Here is a 22,209-nt window from a genome sequence, read left to right as displayed (position 1 = left end):
GACACTATGCTTCAGCCTATTTCTTTATCGACCCTATGCTTCAGTCAATTTCTTTATCAACCCTATGCTTCAGTCTATTTCTTTATCAACCCTATGCTTCAGCCTATTTCTTTATCAACCCTATGCTTTAGCCTATTTCTTTATCAACCCTATGCTTCAGTCTATTTCTTTATCAACCCTATGCTTCAGCCTATTTCTTTATCAACCCTATCCTTCAGTCTATTTCTTTATCAACCCTATGCTTCAGTCTATTTCTTTATTGACGGTATGGTTCAGCCTATTCCTTTATCAACCCTATGCTTCAGTCTATTTCTTTATCAACCCTATGCTTCAGTCTATTTCTTTATCAACCCTATGCTTCAGTCTATTTCTTTATCAACCCTATGCTTCAGCCTATTTCTTTATCAACCCTATGCTTCAGCCTATTTCTTTATTGACACTATGCTTCAGCCTATTTCTTTATCGACCCTATGCTTCAGTCTATTTCTTTATCAACCCTATGCTTCAGTCTATTTCTTTATCAACCCTATGCTTCAGCCTATTTCTTTATCAACCCTATGCTTCAGCCTATTTCTTTATCAACCCTATGCTTCAGTCTATTTCTTTATCAACCCTATGCTTCAGCCTATTTCTTTATCAACCCTATCATTCAGTCTATTTCTTTATCAACCCTATGCTTCAGTCTATTTCTTTATTGACGGTATGGTTCAGCCTATTCCTTTATCAACCCTATGCTTCAGTCTATTTCTTTATCAACCCTATGCTTCAGTCTATTTCTTTATCAACCCTATGCTTCAGTCTATTTCTTTATCAACCCTATGCTTCAGTCTATTTCTTTATTGACAGTATGGATCAGTCTATTATTTTATTGACACAATGCTTCAGCCTATTTCTTTATCAACCCTATGCTTCAGTCTATTTCTTTATCAACCCTATGCTTCAGCCTATTTCTTTATCAACCCTATGCTTCAGCCTATTTCTTTATCAACCCTATGCTTCAGCCTATTTCTTTATCAACCCTATGCTTCAGCCTATTTTTTTATCAAACCTATGCTTCAGCCTATTTCTTTATCAACCCTATGATTCAGTCTATTTCTTTATCAACCCTATGCTTCAGCCTATTTCTTTATCAACACTATGCTTCAGCCTCTTTCTTTCTTAACCCTATCCTTCAGTCTATTTCTTTATCAACCCTATGCTTCAGTCTATTTCTTTATCAACCCTATGCTTCAGCCTATTTCTTTATCAACCCTATGCTTCAGTCTATTTCTCTATCAACCCTATGCTTCAGCCTATTTCTTTATCAACCCTATCCTTCAGTCTATTTCTTTATTGACGGTATGGTTCAGTCTATTTCTTTATCAACCCTATGCTTCAGCCTATTCCTTTATCAACCCTATGCTTCAGTCTATTTCTTTATCAACCCTATGCTTCAGCCTATTCCTTTATCAACCCTATGCTTCAGTCTATTTCTTTATCAACCCTATGCTTCAGTCTATTTCTTTATCAACCCTATGCTTCAGCCTATTTCTCTATCAACCCTATGCTTCAGTCTATTTCTTTATTGGCAGTATGGTTCAGTCTATTTCTTTATTGACACTATGCTTCAGCCTATTTCTTTATCAACCCTATGTTTCAGTCTATTTCTTTATCAACCCTATGCTTCAGTCTATTTCTTTATCAACCCTATGCTTCAGCCTATTTCTCTATCAACCCTATGCTTCAGTCTATTTCTTTATTGCTTCACACTATGCTTCAGCCTATTTCTATTATATTTCTTTATCCCTTCAGCCTATTTCTTTATCAACTATGCTTCAGTCTATTTCTTTATCAACCCTATGCTTCAGCCTATTTCTTTATCAACCCTATGCTTCAGTCTATTTCTTTATCAACCCTATGCTTCAGCCTATTTCTTTATCAACCCTATGCTTCAGTATTTCTTTATCAACCCTATGCTTCAGCCTATTTCTTTATCAACCCTATGCTTCAGCCTATTTCTTTATTGACACTATGCTTCAGCCTATTTCTTTATCAACCCTATGCTTCAGTCTATTTCTCTATCAACCCTATGCTTCAGCCTATTTCTTTATCAACCCTATGCTTCAGCCTATTTCTTTATCAACCCTATGCTTCAGTCTATTTCTTTATCAACCCTATGCTTCAGCCTATTTCTTTATCAACCCTATGCTTCAGTCTATTTCTGTATCAACCTTATGCTTCAGCCTATTTCTTTATCAACCCTATCCTTCAGTCTATTTCTTTATTGACGGTATGGTTCAGTCTATTTCTTTATCAACCCCATGCTTCAGCTTATTCCTTTATCAACCCTATGCTTCAGTCTTTTTCTTTATTGACGGTATGGTTCAGCCTATTCCTTTATCAACCCTATGCTTCAGTCTATTTCTCTATCAACCCTATGCTTCAGTCGATTTCTTTATCAACCCTATGCTTCAGTCTATTTCTTTATCAACCCTATGCTTCAGTCTATTTCTTTATTGACAGTATGGTTCAGTCTATTCCTTTATTTGCACAATGCTTCAGCCTATTTCTTTATCAACCCTATGCTTCAGTCTATTTCTTTATCAACCCTATGCTTCAGCCTATTTCTTTATCAACCCTATGCTTCAGTCTATTTCTTTATCAACCCTATGCTTCAGCCTATTCCTTTATCAACCCTATACTTCAGTCTATTTCTTTATCAACCCTATGCTTCAGTCTATTTCTTTATCAACCCTATGCTTCAGCCTATTTCTTTATCAATCCTATGCTTCAGTCTATTTCTTTATCAACCCTATGCTTCAGCCTATTTCTCTATCAACCCTATGCTTCAGTCTATTTCTTTATTGACAGTATGGTTCAGTCTATTTCTTTATTGACACTATGCTTCAGCATATTTCTTTATCAACCCCATGCTTCAGTCTATTTCTTTATCAACCCTATGCTTCAGTCTATTTCTTTGTCAACCCTATGCTTCAGCCTATTTCTCTATCAACCCTATGCTTCAGTCTATTTCTTTATCAACCCTATGCTTCAGCCTATTTCTTTATCAACCCTATCCTTCAGTCTATTTCTTTATCAACCCTATGCTTCAGTCTATTTCTGTATCAACCCTATGCTTCAGCCTATTTCTTTATCAACCCTATGCTTCAGCCTATTTCTTTATTGACACTATGCTTCAGCCTATTTCTTTATCGACCCTATGCTTCAGTCAATTTCTTTATCAACCCTATGCTTCAGTCTATTTCTTTATCAACCCTATGCTTCAGCCTATTTCTTTATCAACCCTATGCTTTAGCCTATTTCTTTATCAACCCTATGCTTCAGTCTATTTCTTTATCAACCCTATGCTTCAGCCTATTTCTTTATCAACCCTATCCTTCAGTCTATTTCTTTATCAACCCTATGCTTCAGTCTATTTCTTTATTGACGGTATGGTTCAGCCTATTCCTTTATCAACCCTATGCTTCAGTCTATTTCTTTATCAACCCTATGCTTCAGTCTATTTCTTTATCAACCCTATGCTTCAGTCTATTTCTTTATCAACCCTATGCTTCAGCCTATTTCTTTATCAACCCTATGCTTCAGCCTATTTCTTTATTGACACTATGCTTCAGCCTATTTCTTTATCGACCCTATGCTTCAGTCTATTTCTTTATCAACCCTATGCTTCAGTCTATTTCTTTATCAACCCTATGCTTCAGCCTATTTCTTTATCAACCCTATGCTTCAGCCTATTTCTTTATCAACCCTATGCTTCAGTCTATTTCTTTATCAACCCTATGCTTCAGCCTATTTCTTTATCAACCCTATCATTCAGTCTATTTCTTTATCAACCCTATGCTTCAGTCTATTTCTTTATTGACGGTATGGTTCAGCCTATTCCTTTATCAACCCTATGCTTCAGTCTATTTCTTTATCAACCCTATGCTTCAGTCTATTTCTTTATCAACCCTATGCTTCAGTCTATTTCTTTATCAACCCTATGCTTCAGTCTATTTCTTTATTGACAGTATGGATCAGTCTATTATTTTATTGACACAATGCTTCAGCCTATTTCTTTATCAACCCTATGCTTCAGTCTATTTCTTTATCAACCCTATGCTTCAGCCTATTTCTTTATCAACCCTATGCTTCAGCCTATTTCTTTATCAACCCTATGCTTCAGCCTATTTCTTTATCAACCCTATGCTTCAGCCTATTTTTTTATCAAACCTATGCTTCAGCCTATTTCTTTATCAACCCTATGATTCAGTCTATTTCTTTATCAACCCTATGCTTCAGCCTATTTCTTTATCAACACTATGCTTCAGCCTCTTTCTTTCTTAACCCTATCCTTCAGTCTATTTCTTTATCAACCCTATGCTTCAGTCTATTTCTTTATCAACCCTATGCTTCAGCCTATTTCTTTATCAACCCTATGCTTCAGTCTATTTCTCTATCAACCCTATGCTTCAGCCTATTTCTTTATCAACCCTATCCTTCAGTCTATTTCTTTATTGACGGTATGGTTCAGTCTATTTCTTTATCAACCCTATGCTTCAGCCTATTCCTTTATCAACCCTATGCTTCAGTCTATTTCTTTATCAACCCTATGCTTCAGCCTATTCCTTTATCAACCCTATGCTTCAGTCTATTTCTTTATCAACCCTATGCTTCAGTCTATTTCTTTATCAACCCTATGCTTCAGCCTATTTCTCTATCAACCCTATGCTTCAGTCTATTTCTTTATTGGCAGTATGGTTCAGTCTATTTCTTTATTGACACTATGCTTCAGCCTATTTCTTTATCAACCCTATGTTTCAGTCTATTTCTTTATCAACCCTATGCTTCAGTCTATTTCTTTATCAACCCTATGCTTCAGCCTATTTCTCTATCAACCCTATGCTTCAGTCTATTTCTTTATCAACACTATGCTTCAGCCTATTTCCCTATCAACCCTATCCTTCAGTCTATTTCTTTATTGACGGTATGGTTCAGTCTATTTCTTTATCAACCCTATGCTTCAGCCTATTTCTCTATCAACCCTATGCTTCAGTCTATTTCTTTATCAACCCTATGCTTCAGTCTATTTCTTTATCAACCCTATGCTTCAGCCTATTACTTTATTGACACTATGCTTCAGCCTATTTCTTTATCAACCCTATGCTTCAGTCTATTTCTTTATCAACCCTATGCTTCAGTCTATTTCTTTATCAACCCTATGCTTCAGCCTATTTCTTTATCAACCCTATGCTTCAGCCTATTTCTTTATCAACCCTTAGCTTCAGTCTATTTCTTTATCAACCCTATGCTTCAGTCTATTTCTTTATCAACCCTATGCTTCAGTCTATTTCTTTATCAACCCTATGCTTCAGTCTATTTCTTTATCAACCCTATGCTTCAGCCTATTTCTTTATCAACCCTATGCTTCAGCCTATTTCTTTATTGACACTATGCTTCAGCCTATTTCTTTATCGACCCTATGCTTCAGTCTATTTCTTTATCAACCCTATGCTTCAGTCTATTTCTTTATCAACCCTATGCTTCAGCCTATTTCTTTATCAACCCTATGCTTCAGCCTATTTCTTTATCAACCCTATGCTTCAGTCTATTTCTTTATCAACCCTATGCTTCAGCCTATTTCTTTATCAACCCTATCCTTCAGTCTATTTCTTTATCAACCCTATGCTTCAGTCTATTTCTTTATTGACGGTATGGTTCAGCCTATTCCTTTATCAACCCTATGCTTCAGTCTATTTCTTTATCAACCCTATGCTTCAGTCTATTTCTTTATTGACAGTATTGTTCAGTCTATTCTTTTATTGACACAATGCTTCAGCCTATTTCTTTATCAACCCTATGCTTCAGTCTATTTCTTTATCAACCCTATGCTTCAGCCTATTTCTTTATCAACCCTATGCTTCAGCCTATTTCTTTATCAACCCTATGCTTCAGCCTATTTCTTTATCAACCCTATGCTTCAGCCTATTTCTTTATCAACCCTATGCTTCAGCCTATTTTTTTATCAAACCTATGCTTCAGCCTATTTCTTTATCAACCCTATGATTCAGTCTATTTCTTTATCAACCCTATGCTTCAGCCTATTTCTTTATCAACACTATGCTTCAGCCTCTTTCTTTCTTAACCCTATCCTTCAGTCTATTTCTTTATCAACCCTATGCCTCAGTCTATTTCTTTATCAACCCTATGCTTCAGCCTATTTCTTTATCAACCCTATGCTTCAGTCTATTTCTCTATCAACCCTATGCTTCAGCCTATTTCTTTATCAACCCTATCCTTCAGTCTATTTCTTTATTGACGGTATGGTTCAGTCTATTTCTTTATCAACCCTATGCTTCAGCCTATTCCTTTATCAACCCTATGCTTCAGTCTATTTCTTTATCAACCCTATGCTTCAGCCTATTCCTTTATCAACCCTATGCTTCAGTCTATTTCTTTATCAACCCTATGCTTCAGTCTATTTCTTTATCAACCCTATGCTTCAGCCTATTTCTCTATCAACCCTATGCTTCAGTCTATTTCTTTATTGGCAGTATGGTTCAGTCTATTTCTTTATTGACACTATGCTTCAGCCTATTTCTTTATCAACCCTATGTTTCAGTCTATTTCTTTATCAACCCTATGCTTCAGTCTATTTCTTTATCAACCCTATGCTTCAGCCTATTTCTCTATCAACCCTATGCTTCAGTCTATTTCTTTATCACCACTATGCTTCAGCCTATTTCCCTATCAACCCTATCCTTCAGTCTATTTCTTTATTGACGGTATGGTTCAGTCTATTTCTTTATCAACCCTATGCTTCAGCCTATTTCTCTATCAACCCTATGCTTCAGTCTATTTCTTTATCAACCCTATGCTTCAGTCTATTTCTTTATCAACCCTATGCTTCAGCCTATTTCTTTATTGACACTATGCTTCAGCCTATTTCTTTATCAACCCTATGCTTCAGTCTATTTCTTTATCAACCCTATGCTTCAGTCTATTTCTTTATCAACCCTATGCTTCAGCCTATTTCTTTATCAACCCTATGCTTCAGCCTATTTCTTTATCAACCCTATGCTTCAGTCTATTTCTTTATCAACCCTATGCTTCAGCCTATTTCTTTATCAACCCTATCCTTCAGTCTATTTCTTTATCAACCCTATGCTTCAGTCTATTTCTGTATCAACCCTATGCTTCAGCCTATTTCTTTATCAACCCTATCCTTCAGTCTATTTCTTTATTGACGGTATGGTTCAGTCTATTTCTTTATCAACCCTATGCTTTAGCTTATTCCTTTATCAACCCTATGCTTCAGTCTGTTTATTTATTGACGGTATGGTTCAGCCTATTCCTTTATCAACCCTATGCTTCAGTCTATTTCTTTATTAAACCTATGCTTCAGTCTATTTCTTTATCAACCCTATGCTTCAGTCTGTTTCTTTATTGACACTATGCTTCAGCCTATTTCTTTATTGGCACTATGCTGCATTAGTTGGGCTACAGGTGATAATGCTTATTGCTAAATAGCACACCTTTCTGATCAAATGGGCCAATATGTGACTTGGATGATTTCTGGATGGATAGATTATATTTTAGATTGGTGTCAGCATAATCTAATAGTCATTCATTTACCTTTTAAAAAGTGCGCAAAACCGACCATCTCACAGTTGTTCAGTATGACTTGGTCCATTACAGCTATATGAAAGTCTCCATGTTTTCCTGTTGACACTTTGATTCAGCTGGTATGCCTGATGCATCTTCAACCACACAGTGGTTTAATAATCAAATTTTTAATTGGTTTGAATTCAGTATGGCTGATAAAAATGTTAAAGGTGATCTGGGGTAAACATAAGGGAGAAAAACCCCTCCAGGCATCTTTGGTCTGGATTACAACCTGTTGCTGAGACCAGAGCCATGTTGGAGAGTTTGGATTCATATATCTTTGTCGCCTAATTTTTTTATTCTTTATTGATTCATTAATCTGTTTGAACACATACATGGGTAAACATAATGTTAAAATAACAAATAATTGAACAAATAATTAAGATTTTTGATTAGATAGAAACTTACATAAAAAAATTATCCTTATGAAATAGTCAAAATCCATGGAGAATAATGATTAGCAGAGAAGAAGATGACTAAATGGGAGAATAGAATATTGATAAACTAGAGGCTGCCATAACCGGCCCCATGGGGAGCAGCTAACAGAAAAGTTCTGCTTCATTAGATATGTCGGCATGACTACAGCTAACACACTGTGTGTGTGTGTGTGTGTGTGTGTGTGTGTCAGTGCTAGGCTCTGGTGTTGTCATGGGTTCTGATCCCCTCTCCTCCGCCTTCTCAGTGTCTCTGATACATACTGCATTTGTGAACTGAATACAATATGGACTGTTTATCTGTGAGCCAAAATGACTACCTATAGAACTCCCTCCCACCCATAGGGCACCTTTACTGAGCCAGTAGTTTGAAAATAGATCCACAAACTATGTTTGAGATTGTACATAGAAGTAGCAATGTACTCGTATCACTTACCTAGAGGCCAGAGAGACAGAATTACAGTGTGCTCCAGGTGGTGCATCAGTACACATAGAGGACCTCACTTCAACCCATATGCACATGTAAAACCGGCCTAGTCATCATAACAGGTTTAGGATGACTAATGAGCCCAGAGGGTCAAGTGTCTTGAACTTGATACTAATTTACAATAACAAAAGAACAGTGTGAGATGATAATAAAAATATGACAGAGATAATAATGATATTATGATACTGTCTGTATCTTGGGTGATTGGCAGGTGTCCACTGGCCATGCTAGTATTTATAACCATTATTGGCTTTTATTTATTTATCCAGGAAGTCCCATTGAAGTCAGGCTAGTCTTTTACGAGGGAGACCTGAAATGATTGTATCAAAAGCCCAATAGAACATATACTCCACTCATTTGCCAATGATCAGATTACTAGACATTCTGTTGCTCTTGCCTCACCCAACCCCTAATACAACAGGTCCCACTCTTCTTTCCCAGTATTTGGCCGATGGCCCTGTTCCACTATGTGGTATGTCTGTTTTCACACGTTTATCTTAGATGATCGTGTTCCTCCTCTCCAGCCATCTGATCACATTACATCATCACTTATAAAACACCAAATACCCTGCAGTTCAGAGGTCACCGAGTTCTGAATGGCATGTGCAGGGGGACTTTGAGTTGGGGCCTTATCATGGACAGAGTGTGAGATAAACGTGTGAAAAAAGAGAGGGAGAAAGGAGAGAAAGGGAGAGGGACTCAGCTGTCAGCAAGTTGTGTAAATCCCTGGCCTTCCAGAAACAGAAACAGAGAGACAGACAGACAGCACGGTTATTATAAACAAAATAGAACCACAGTGCTTTGCAAAAGTACGTTTTTTTTAAACAGATTTAAGTCAAAACTGTAACTTGGCCACGCAGTAACATTTACAGTCTTCTTTAATAAGCAACTCCAGTGTAGATTTGGCTTTGTGTTGTAGGTTATTGTCTTGCTGAAAGGTGAATTCTGTGTCTGGTGTAAATCAGACTGAACCAGGTTTTTCTTTAGGATTTTGCCTGTACTTAGCTCCATCCTGTTTATTTTTATCCTGAAATGTTTTGATGTTTTGTGTTGGATTTGCCCCAAACATAAGGATTTGCATTCAGGCCAAAAAGTGTATTCCTTTGCAGCATTTTTTGTTTGTTTGCAGTATTACTTTAGTGCCTTGTTGCATACAAGATGCCTTACTTGGAATCTTTTTTTCTGTATATTTGTATTATTTTCACTGTCATTTAAGTAATTATCGTGGAGTCACTACAATGTTGTTAATCCATCCTCAGTTTTCTCCCATCACATCCATTGAACTCTGTAACTGTTTTAAAATCACCAATGGCCTCATGGTAACATCCCTGATCAGTTTCATTCCTGTCCTGCATCTCAGTTCAGAAGGACGGTGGTTTGATACATCATCCACAGCATAATTATTAACTTGACCATGATTAAAGAGATATTCAAAGTCTGATTTGCTATTGTTACCCATCTACCAATCACTGCCCTTCTTTATGAGGCTTTTGAAAGCTCCCTGGTCTTTGTAGTTGAATCTGTGCTTGAAATTCAATACTTGACTGAGGGACCTTACAGATGTATGTATGGGGGACAATAGTTCCCCCCACCCCTCATCAATCATAACACAATACCCCATCATGACAAAGCAAAACTGGTTATTAGAAATTTTAGCAAATTGATTAAAAATAGAAAACAGAAATGTCACATTTACATAAGTATTCTTACCCTTTACTCAGTACTAGTGATGCACCGATATTACATTTTTGGCTGATATTTTCCTTGCCAAAAAAAACCTGATACCGATAACCGATATTTAACATTTTAGGGGCCTTTTAAGCATTCTAGTACAGTTAAATAGTTAACACACACACACATGGACGTAGCGGTCTAAGGCACTGCATCTCAGTGCAAGAGGCGTCACTACAGTCCCTGGTTCGAATCCAAGCTGTATCACATCCGGCCGTGATTGGGAGTCCCATGAGGCGGCGCACAATTGGCCCAGCGTCGTCCAGGTTTGGCCGGGGTAGGCCGTCATAAGAATTTGTTCTTAACTAACTTGCCTAGTTAAATAAAGGTTACATACACACACTGACCAAAAAGTTATTTTGTTGGCATTTATGTATGTCCCCATTACCTGTAAAACATAATCAAAACCTATTTCTTTCACTTACTTGCTGTGCTGTTTCGTTGTTCATTTGTTCAGTCATTTCATTCTCAACCAGGATTTCTATGGAACACCTTTTGGGTCTTTGCGTGTCAATAACACTATTTGATGAGTCAAATAACACTATTTGACTTGCCAAATAAGCTTGATGACCAATCAGGACCTGAATATGACTGACTGCACATCACATAATAATTTAGCGCGTTCATTCATTTCTTACGTAGTTATTACACATTGATTACACTATCACTCATATTTCATATGTCACAACGATTCATCGATACGTATGCTATGATGCTGGTAAAGTTGTCTCGCGCACCTACAGTGCTGGTCATAAAAAAAAGCTAGCTAGCTCATGGATGCAAACAATGTTCTTCCCCAAAAACATAGCAAAATGACATCATCTGTTTCAGTAGCTATAGTTAGCTAGCTAACTATATAGCTAGGTGTCATCATCTAAAATAACCCTAATTTATAAGACAGTTCTTATTTGATTAATAGTGGGCGGACCCATCTATGTGAAGCTAGCCACAATAAGGATTAGCCACAATAGTGGACTTTTCGGTTAGCCTTCAAAATAAAAGTATGTCATTGACAGTGATGCAAATTAATACAAATAGTACAATTATGCCATAATGGATTAGATGCTAAACGAGGTTGGAATGTTGTTATATAAAATCAACAAAATACAATAATTAGTTAATTTGACAAAAATCTGTTAAAACCACACTGGAAGTATTATACTTTAGAATTGCATTGGGGGCATACTTATTTCACTGTACAGCCTTACCTATGGATTGTGGATCAATGACATGGAGTATCAGTCTACTCAGTGACACCCAGACACTCAGTGACACCCAGAGAACATTAGCTCTCTTAACTGTGAATTGAGCCACATTTATTGTCAACCTACGTGTATTGAACACTATTCCAGAGGAAAAACAATACTGCGTGGATGTTTTGGAGTCTGACAACTCTGGCTATTGAGTAGACTGATACCCCATTTCATTGATCCCCAATCCTTAGGTAAAGCTGTACAGTGCAATATGAATGTCAATACATACAATAGGCTGACTGGGTAGGTGATTTCACACAGTCACAGTCCTGCGATAAGAGCTACAACGCTAATATTTGCGTAAACTTTTCACAGTTGTGTAATGTGGGTGTCACCGAATAGACTGATACCCCATTTCATTTTCACATTCCAACCTTGTTTAAAACCTCTTAGAACTACCCATCCCGGATCTGGTATATTTGTCATCAGCAACCGCTGAATAGCATAGCGCAACAGTCATAAAATATTACTAGAAAATATTCCTATTCATGAAAATCACAAGTGAAATATAGTGAAACACAGCTTAGCCTTTTGTTAATCACCCTGTCGTCTCAGATTTTGAAATTATGCTTTACAGTGAAAGCAATACAAGCGTTTGTGTAAGTTTATCGATAGCCTAGCATAGGATTATGTACACTTAGCATCAGGAAGCTTGGTCACGAAAAGCAATCAAATTAACCGTTTACCTTTGATGATCTTCGGATGTTTTCATTCACGAGACTCCCAGTTAGACAGCAAATGTTCCTTTTGTTCCATAAAGATATTTTTTATATCCAAATACCTCCGTTAGTTTAGTGCGTTATGCCCAGGAATCCACCGGAAATAGCGGTCACGACAACGCAGACAAAAATTCCAAATTATATCCATAATTTTGACAGAAACATGGCAAACATTTTTTTATAATCAATCCTCAAGGTGTTTTTCAAATATCTATTAGATAATATATCAACCGGGACAGTTGGCTTTTCACTAGTGTCACAGGCCGGCTCATAGCTTGTGGCAAAAATGAGGGGACGCGAACAACAGGTATAGGCCAATTAAAAAATGTTCTTTATTGTAAACAAAACTATTAACTTTAAACTAAGAAAAGGGAATGAGGTGTGGAAGTATCATAATGTAAGGTGTATGTAAAGTGCATGGATGCGTGAATCTGTGTGTGTGAATGACTGAGTGAAAACTATGCAAAACTACAAAAGAACAAACAAAACAGGTTCATACCTGGAGGAGCGGAGAGAGAGAGAGAGAGAGAGAAGTGATTAGTGACAGTTTAAATACTCTGATCCCAGGTGACTCCAATCACTAACGACCCTCCTCTGCCTGCAGGAGGAACCGCCCCTGCAATGCACAGGTGGAGCCGTGACACCCCCCTCCTTAAAATGAGGGTCCCACCCTCAACCCAACATCCTCCAACATATTCAAAACAATTCAAATTTCCCCAAAAACAAAAAAAAGGATACCAGTCCCGGCTCCTAGTAGTAGCCCCGTGTCCCCCAACTGACTGTCCGCCCCTCAAACTCGGCAGCCCTAGTACCTGGGGAGCAATTTAAGAGGAAAGAGGTGCAGATAGGGGTCAGCAATCAATCAAGTTGTAGAAACATCTCAATAATTATTCATGGAAACAGGATGCACCTGAGCTCATTTTTGAGGCTCATAGCAAAGGGTCTGAATACTTATGTATATAATGTATTTCTGTTTTATATGTTTAATAGATTTGCAAACATTTCTAACTAAAAACCTGTTTTCGCTTTGTCATTTGGGGTATTGTGTGTAGATTGATGAGGAAAATGTTTTATAAATTCCACTTTGGAATAAGGCTGTAACGTAACAAAATGTTGAAAAAGGGAAGGGGTCTGAATACTTTCCGAATGCACCGTATATTGATGTATATAGTTGATACTTTTCACCAAAAAAAGTCCTTGCAGCAAAATACACATTCAAAACAGTAGACATTAGCAGGCTATAATTTTGTAGCGTGTGTGTCAGAACCCAGAGCCAAATCTCACGTAAACACTGGCCAGCTATGCTAACAGCCTGTCACGAGAGATGAGCCTGTCACGAGAGACGAGCCTGTCACGAGAGACGAGCCTGTCACGAGAGACGAGCCTGTCACGAGAGACTGTGTCTGTGTTTGTGTGTGCATCTTTATTTTGGATTAGAGGTTAAACGAGTGCAAGACGTTGAGCAGCTTTCCGTGTCAGATGCATTATAGTAATGACAGGTCTGTGATTTCTCCAACTTCATGGACCATCATTATAGTAATGACAGGTCTGTGATTTCTCCAACCTCAAGGACCATCATTATAGTAATGACAGGTCTGTGATTTCTCCAACCTCAAGGTTGTGATTTTAGAATATTATCCCATATTGTCCCTATATCCCATATTGTCCTATATCCCATATTGTCCTATATCCCATATTGTCCTATATCCCATATTGTCCCTATATCCCATATTGTCCCTATATCCCATATTGTCCTATATCCCATATTGTCCCTATATCCCATATTGTCCTATATCCCATATTGTCCCTATATCCCATATTGTCCCTATATCCCATATTCCCAGCTAGCCTACAGCTTTATTATTATATTCCCTGGATCTGAAAGTCCTCACTAATCTCAGAAAAAATATGTTGGTTTGTTATGTAAGTGAGAGAAAGTAGAACAGGGGATTAGTTGTTTCCAAGTCCATGGAAAATCATCTGTTAAATTGATTTAATCTCCAGGTGTAATTGTGTGACCCAGCAATCGCCTTTTGTCCAGATCAGATAAGCCATGTGCCAAAACCTCTAAAAGAGAACACGTTGGCTCCCTGTTGTTGCTGCACAAGAGAGAGTTACATTTGTAACCATGGAGAGCCTTCTCTTGGTACCAAGGTGACCACTTCTCTTCTTTTTTTTTGCTGCTGGACATGAAAAAAACCAAGATGTTCCATCAAAGTGGAGCAGCTTTACAGTCCAGTAACTCTTCTGGTGAAAGAGAGGCAAATAATACTCTGTGGGCAATATCAACTCCTTCTATCTTATTCAGAGAGGCTGAATGACATGATGAATAAGGCTAAGTCTGTTTACCAGTGAGTTTTAAAGTGCAGTGGCAATGGCCAATCATTCTCTATGAGGCGTCTTTCATTACTGTCCTCAACTGCCGTTTGTAGAGTTGGGGATGAGAAGTTAAGATGGAATTGACTTCAACCCAGGGGGCCGAACATACACTGTGTACTAAGCATCCTATGTGATGGCACAGCAAAATGTCAATGTCAGTTGCACATATGTAGTGTATTGGCTTGGACACTTTACACTGGGCCATGACCCTATGCCTTAGGATCCGTATTTGGGTCACAGTACTGCATCACTAGACTGTCTACCTGGGTTCTAAAAGAGATTAAAGGTTTCTGAGTAGGAGGCTATTTTGAGGAGTCTTCAGGCGAGGGCCATTGAAAGAGTTTTAGTAGGTCAAAATGTCATCAGAGATTTGTCTGAGGACAAAGAGCTCTAATGGAATGTTGGCAGAGTTCCAGTGTTCCCTGAAGTGTTCTATTTGCAGCAAACATGTTACTTAGTTACAATTTCAGTTGAACATTCCAAAATGTCACGGTTAAACGTCAAACAGCCAACATCAGTTGGACTGCTAGCGGTAAGGACCGGCGGTAAGGACCGCTAGCCAACATCAGTTGGACTGCTAGCGGTAAGAACCGGCGGTAAGGACCGCTAGCCAACATCAGTTGGACTGCTAGCGGTAAGGACCGGCGGTAAATACCGCTAGCCAACATCAGTTGGACTGCTAGCGGTAAGAACCGGCGGTAAGGACCGCTAGCCAACATCAGTTGGACTGCTAGCGGTAAGGACCGGCGGTAAGGACCGGTGGTAAGGACCGCTAGCCAACATCAGTTGGACTGCTAGCGGTAAGGACCGGCGGTAAGGACCGCTAGCCAACATCAGACTGATTTTGAGCGGATCAAATAAAACTAATTTCATAAGTTGAAGAATGACAAACAAAAGGTGTAATGTGTCTGCACGCAAAAATATCTCTCATAAATCTTACTTCATTTTCCTTTTCTTTTCGTTATTATTTTCACTGCATCTGGGATAGCGTACACAGACGTTTTGGCTCTGCAGCCTTCTTCAGTGTGTAGGTACAATTTTATTTGAGTTGAGAACCACATTTGCAGGGAACACAAGTGAGCAACCGATGAGCAGCAGGTGCTTCTAATCAGGGTTGCCACTCATCTTCCAATCAGTGATGTAGCTTTTCTGGCCTACCTGTATACACATTACAGTCAGAAAGAAATACAGAATTATAGGGTATGGGAGTGGGCACGAAGGGCAATTGAGGGCATCAGGCGTGAACCATTCAGTTGAAGAATGCTCATGTTTCTTGCTGTGGAAATCTCTGGCAGACATGAAAGCAGGCTAGCAGATATGATGACGATGATCGATGGCTGGAGACTGAAACACTTGCAGTAGCTAAGCAACTATTGGAAAGGTTACCCAATCTCAGAAAAGTTCACCCAGTCTCTCTAGGAAATTGTGGAACTTCCCTACCGCAAAGAATTTGAATAAACAATTATACAAAATAAATAGGTGAGTGCTTTTATTTGTCCTGTTTCACACGTTTCACACATGTCTCATGGAACACCATGACAGACTGACCAGGTGAATCCAGGTGAAATCTATGATCCCTTATTGATGTCACTTTTTAAATCCACTTCAATCAGTGTAGATGAAGGGGAGGATTTTTAAGACTTAAGACAATTGAGACATGGATTGTGCATGTGCCATTCAGAGGGGAATGGACAAGACAAAACATATGTGTCTTTTGAATGGGGAATGGTAGTAGGTGCCAGGCGCGCCGGTTTGAGTGTGTCAAGATCTGCCACAGTTTCCCGTTTGTATCAAGAATGGTCCACCACACAAAGGACATCCAGCCAATCTGACACAACAGTGGGAAGGATTAGAGTCAAAAGCATCCCTGTGGACCGCTTTCAACACCTTGCAGAGTCCATGCTCTGACAAATTGAGGCTGTTCTGAGCGCAAAAGGGGGTGCAAATCAATATTAGGAAGGTGTTCCTAATGTTTTGTACCCTCAGTGTATAGCACAGGGTCAAGGAGCTAGTTCTGTTCCTGTGACAGTTGTCTGGGATGCTGTTCTGCCGTCTCAGACATTAAGTCCCTACATAGTTCATCATTTTAACCTACTTAACCATGCAAACCTCATGTGAGCGCCTCCCTCCGGACCACAGTCAAGTGGAGACTGTATATACAGTAACAATACAGTAAGTACACTGGTGTCTGGTAGAGCTATGCTTTTTGAATGAAATCCAACTTTTCCAAGGTTCAACTCAACCGACCATTGGCTTTGTGGCCAATGAGTAGACATATTTATAAATCAGTCATAACACACAGTAATATTCAGACACAGGATTTTTTTTACAGTGTAACTGTTGTCTTTACTAATTGGTCTGTTGAGTCAGGTGGTCAGGTGGTCAGTTGATCAGTTGACCAAAAAGACATGGAGAGCCCATAGCACACGGCGGAGAGGAGGGCATGAACAGGTTCACTTGAAAAGGATTCCCCTTTCAGGGTAGTGGGTTATTGTGCATCCCTGTGGTTGGCTGAACACTAGCTGTAGGTCGCTGTCACTCATAAGGTGTTACAGGGTGACCAGATAGAGAGACCATATTTCCCTCAGATTACACAGACCCACAAAGAATTTGAAAACAATTACAATTTTGATAAATTCCCATATCTATTGGGTGAAATACCACAGTGTGCCATCACAGCAGCAAGATGTGTGACCTCTTGCCACAAGAAAAGGGCAACTATCAAGGCACAAGGCGAGACCCAAATAAAGACACAGGAGGCAGATGGTTGGAGTCTTAAAATGTTTATTAATCCAAAGGGGTAGGCAAGAGAATGGTCGTGGACAGGCAAAAGGTCTAAACCAGATCAGAGTCCAGGAGGTACAGAGTGGCAGACAGGCTCGTGGTCAAGGCAGGCAGAATGGTAAGGCAGGCGGGTACAAAGTCCAGAAACAGGCAAGGGTCAAAACTGGGAGGACTAGAAAAAGGAGAATAGCAAAAAGCAGGAGAAGGGAAAATGCTGGTTGACATGGAAACATACAAGATGAACTGGCAGAGAGACAGGAAACACAGGGATAAATACACTGGGGAAAACAAGCCACACCTGGAGGGGGTGGAGACAATCACAGGAACAGGTGAAACAGATCCGGGCGTGACAGCAACCAGTGAAGAACAAACACCATTGTAAATACAACACCATGTTTATGTTTATTTATTTTCCCTTTTATACTTTAACTATTTGCACATCGTTACAACACTGTGTATAGACATAATATGACATATGAAATGTCTTTATTATTTTGGAACCTTTGTGAGTGTAATGTTTACCGTTTTTTTTTTATTGTTTATTTGACTTTTGTTTATTATCTATTATGTAAACATATGTTTCCCATGCCAGTAAAGCCCTTTGAATGAATTGAGAGATTGAGAGACAGCCGATCCTTTCTTATCCTCCATCTCCCTAGGGCAGCCCAAGCTGTGAGGCTGCAGCTTGGGAAGGAGGGGGGAAAGGAAGGGGCTGCTTGGGAAGGAGGGGGAGAAGGAAGGGGCTGCTTGGGGAGGAGGAAAAGGAAGGGGCTGCTTGGGAGGGAAAAAGGAAGGGGCTGCTTGGGAAGGAGGGGGAGAAGGAAGGGGCAGCTTGGGAAGGAGGGGGAAAAGGAAGGGGCAGCTTGGGAAGGAGGGGGAAAAGGAAGGGGCAGCTTGGGAAGGAGGGGGAGAAGGAAGGGGCAGCTTGGGAAGGAGGGGGAAAAGGAAGGGGCTGCTTGGTGAAGGATGTGGGAGAAGGAAGGGGCAGCTTGGGAAGGAGGGGGAAAAGGAAGGGGCAGCTTGGGAAGGAGGGGGAAAAGGAAGAGGCTGCTTGGTGAAGGATGTGGGCGGGGGTAAAAAGCACCAGCCTCTGAGAGGATCAGGGGTTTGAGCAGTGACGTACACTCTTGAAATGGTTCTTCGGCTGTCCACATAGGAAAACCCTTTAAAGAACCCTTTTTGGTTGCTTTTGAGTTCCATTTAGAACACTTTAAACAGAGGGTTCTACATAGAACCCCAAATAATTCTACCTGAAACCAAAAAGCGTTATATTTGGAACAAAAAAGGTTTATTCTATGGGGACAGCCGAAGAACCCTTTTGGAAGCCTTTTATCTAAGTGTGTAGCTCTAGGGATAGAGGCCGGGGGCAGGGGCTGGGGTTAGAGGCCGGGGGCAGGGGCTGGGGTTAGAGGCCGGGGGCAGGGGCGGAGGTTAGAGGCCGGGGGCTGGGGATAGAGGCCGGGGGCTGGGGTTAGAGGCTGGAGTTAGAGGCCGGGGGCTGGGGTTAGAGGCCGGGGGCAGGGGCTGGGGATAGAGGCCGGGGGCAGGGGCTGGGGATAGAGGCTGGGGTTAGAGGCCGGGGGCAGGGGCTGGGGATAGAGGCCGGGGGCTGGGGATAGAGGACGGGGGCAGGGGCTGGGGGCAGGGGCTGGGGATAGAGGCTTGGGTTAGAGGCCGGGGGCAGGGGCTGGGGTTAGAGGCCGGGGGCAGGGGCCGGGGATAGGGGGCAGGGGCTGGGGATAGAGGCTTGGGTTAGAGGCCGGGGGCAGGGGCTGGGGTTAGAGGCCGGGGGCAGGGCCTGGGGTTAGAGAAGGAAAGGCAGGTGACTTGCTTCAGCCACAGATCAAAAATCAGATTATCCCCAATGACTGATGACATAGGGACCAGTGGGAGTTGATTGGAGCAAACTCTTATCTTTCTTGATGTCCGTTTTAAGCTGTTAAGCTTTTTGGTGCAGTATTTGTCTTTAGAGTATAGTTCTAAAAGGGTTGATATCTAGGGCTCATATGCTCACACTTTACTGGGCTTTGTCGGAACACGTGTCACCATGTTCTGACTGCTGTGTCACCAGATGACCCTCCAAACAGCCTCAAACAACCCCCAACAGTCCACCACCAACTGAAACAGTAAACTAGGAACACTGAAATCACCTCAGAATCACAAAAACTGTCCTTAAAGTGAAAGTTTAGGAAATTAGAATGAGCACCTTTGAGTAATATTACAAATACAGTGCCTTGCGAAAGTATTCGGCCCCCTTGAACTTTGCGACCTTTTGCCACATTTCAGGCTTCAAACATAAAGATATAAAAAAAAAAATGTGTGAAGAATCAACAACAAGTGGGACACAATCATGAAGTGGAACGACATTTATTGGATATTTCAAACTTTTTTAACAAATCAAAAACTGAAAAATTGGCCGTGCAAAATTATTCACCCCCTTTACTTTCAGTGCAGCAAACTCTCTCCAGAAGTTCAGTGAGGATCTCTGAATGATCCAATGTTGACCTAAATGACTAATGATGATAAATACAATCCACCTGTGTGTAATCAAGTCTCCATATAAATGCACCTGCACTGTGATAGTCTCAGAGGTCCGTTAAAAGCGCAGAGAGCATCATGAAGAACAAGGAACACAACAGGAAGGTCCGAGATACTGTTGTGAAGAAGTTTAAAGCCGGATTTGGATACAAAAAGATTTCCCAAGCTTTAAACATCCCAAGGAGCACTGTGCAAGCGATAATATTGAAATGGAAGGAGTATCAGACCACTGCAAATCTACCAAGATCTGGCCGTCCCTCTAAACTTTCAGCTCATACAAGGAGAAGACTGATCAGAGATGCAGCCAAGAGGCTCATGATCACTCTGGATTAACTGCAGAGATCTACAGCTGAGGTGGGAGACTCTGTCCATAGGACAACAATCAGTCGGATATTGCACAAATCTGGCCTTTATGGAAGAGTGGCAAGAAGAAAGCCATTTCTTAAAGATATCCATAAAAAGTGTCGGTTAAAGTTTGCCACAAGCCACCTGGGAGACACACCAAACATGTGGAAGAAGGTGCTCTGGTCAGATGAAACCAAAATTGAACTTTTTGGCAACAATACAAAACATTATGTTTGGCGTAAAAGCAACACACCATCCCCACTGTCAAACATGGTGGTGGCAGCATCATGGTTTGGGCCTGCTTTTCTTCAGCAGGGACAAGGAAGATGGTTAAAATTGATGGGAAGATGGATGGAGCCAAATACAGGACCATTCTGGAAGAAAACCTGATGGAGTCTGCAAAAGACCTGAGACTGGGACGGAGATTTGTCTTCCAACAAGACAATGATCCAAAACATAAAGCAAAATCTACAATGGAATGGTTCAAAAATAAACATATCCAGGTGTTAGAATGGCCAAGTCAAAGTCCAGACCTGAATCCAATCGAGAATCTGTGGAAATAACTGAAAACTGCTGTTCACAAATGCTCTCCATCCAACCTCACTGAGCTCGAGCTGTTTTGCAAGGAGGAATGGGAAAAAATTTAAGTCTCTCGATGTGCAAAACTGATAGAGACATACCCCAAGCGACTTACAGCTGTAATCGCAGCAAAAGGTGGCGCTACAAAGTATTAACTTAAGGGGGCTGAATAATTTTGCACGCCCAATTTTTCAGTTTTTGATTTGTTAAAAAAGTTTGAAATATCCAATAAATGTCGTTCCACTTCATGATTGTGTCCCACTTGTTGTTGATTCTTCACAAAAAAATAAAGTTTTATATCTTTATGTTTAAAGCCTGAAATGTGGCAAAAGGTCGCAAAGTTCAAGGGGGCCGAATACTTTCGCAAGGCACTGTACATTTACTTTACTTTTATTCACCGTGTTTATCTTTACTTACAGCTGATAACCAGACAGCCAAATTAAATAATTAGTCCCTCGGCGTTAACATTGGACAATGATGGCTTTGTGGCTGGCCGGTCCTACATGACTGAGTGAGCTCTGTGGTCTTTTCCAAGGGGCTTCTATAACTGAATAAATGTACACTAGTCTTGATTAGTAGAATACGCTACTACTCTCTAGCTCTATTTAACTCCCAGTCACATCATGAATAGTCTTGAGATGAGAGGCACTGGCTTGGGCTTGTCAGACTTGACCCAGGGAATTATACACAGGCACAGGAACACACACACCCACACACACACAGGTCCATCTGTCCCCAGGGGGATTTGAATCAGGGTATGAACCCAGATGTTCACAGTAGGCCCACAGTCAGATGTGTAACTGTAGCCTGTGTGTGTGTGTGTGTGTGTGTGTGTGTGTGTGTGTGTGTGTGTGTGTGTGTGTGTGTGTGTGTGTGTGTGTGTGTGTGTGTGTGTGTGTGTGTGTGCGTGCGTGCGTGTGCATGTGTGTTGGCAGATCGTTGGAGAACAGCTGTGTGATGCTGTGGCTGCTGGTCCTTGTCCTGCCCGGGGTAGCATGCAGTGCCCTGACCCAGAACCTTCTACAGCCAGACAATGACCACAGAGACGGTGAGTCACACAGCCCACTACACCCTGATCTCAAAGTCCACTAGATAGACTGTCTCTGTGGGTGCCTCTGTGTATCTCTGTGGGTGTCTCTGTGTATCTCTGTGAATCTCTGTGTATTTCTGTGGGTGTCTGTGTATCTCTGTGGGTGTCTGTGTATCTCTGTGGGAGTCTCTGTGGGAGTCTCTGTGGATGTCTCTGTGGGTGTCTGTGAATCTCTGTGTATCTCTGTGGGTGTCTCTGTGTATCTCTTTGGGTGTCTCTGTCTGTG

General features: G+C 40.5%; 1 protein-coding gene across 1 annotated transcript in view; it reads left to right on the top strand.

The window, feature by feature from the left end:
* LOC139373954 (prolactin receptor-like) overlaps positions 1-22,209 on the top strand; it is an 87,626-nt gene that overhangs the window by 19,901 nt on the left and 45,516 nt on the right. Inside the window, exon 2 of the mRNA XM_071115037.1 lies at positions 21,829-21,941. Within this exon, the coding sequence (XP_070971138.1) occupies positions 21,829-21,941 (113 nt within the window). The remainder of the gene's footprint in view (positions 1-21,828; positions 21,942-22,209) is intronic.

This window comes from Oncorhynchus clarkii, chromosome 18 (genome assembly GCF_045791955.1).
Source record: "Oncorhynchus clarkii lewisi isolate Uvic-CL-2024 chromosome 18, UVic_Ocla_1.0, whole genome shotgun sequence".
NCBI classification, from domain to species: Eukaryota; Metazoa; Chordata; class Actinopteri; order Salmoniformes; family Salmonidae; genus Oncorhynchus; species Oncorhynchus clarkii.
Note: the sequence above shows the minus strand (reverse complement) of the source record. Positions and strands in the feature narration are given on the sequence as shown.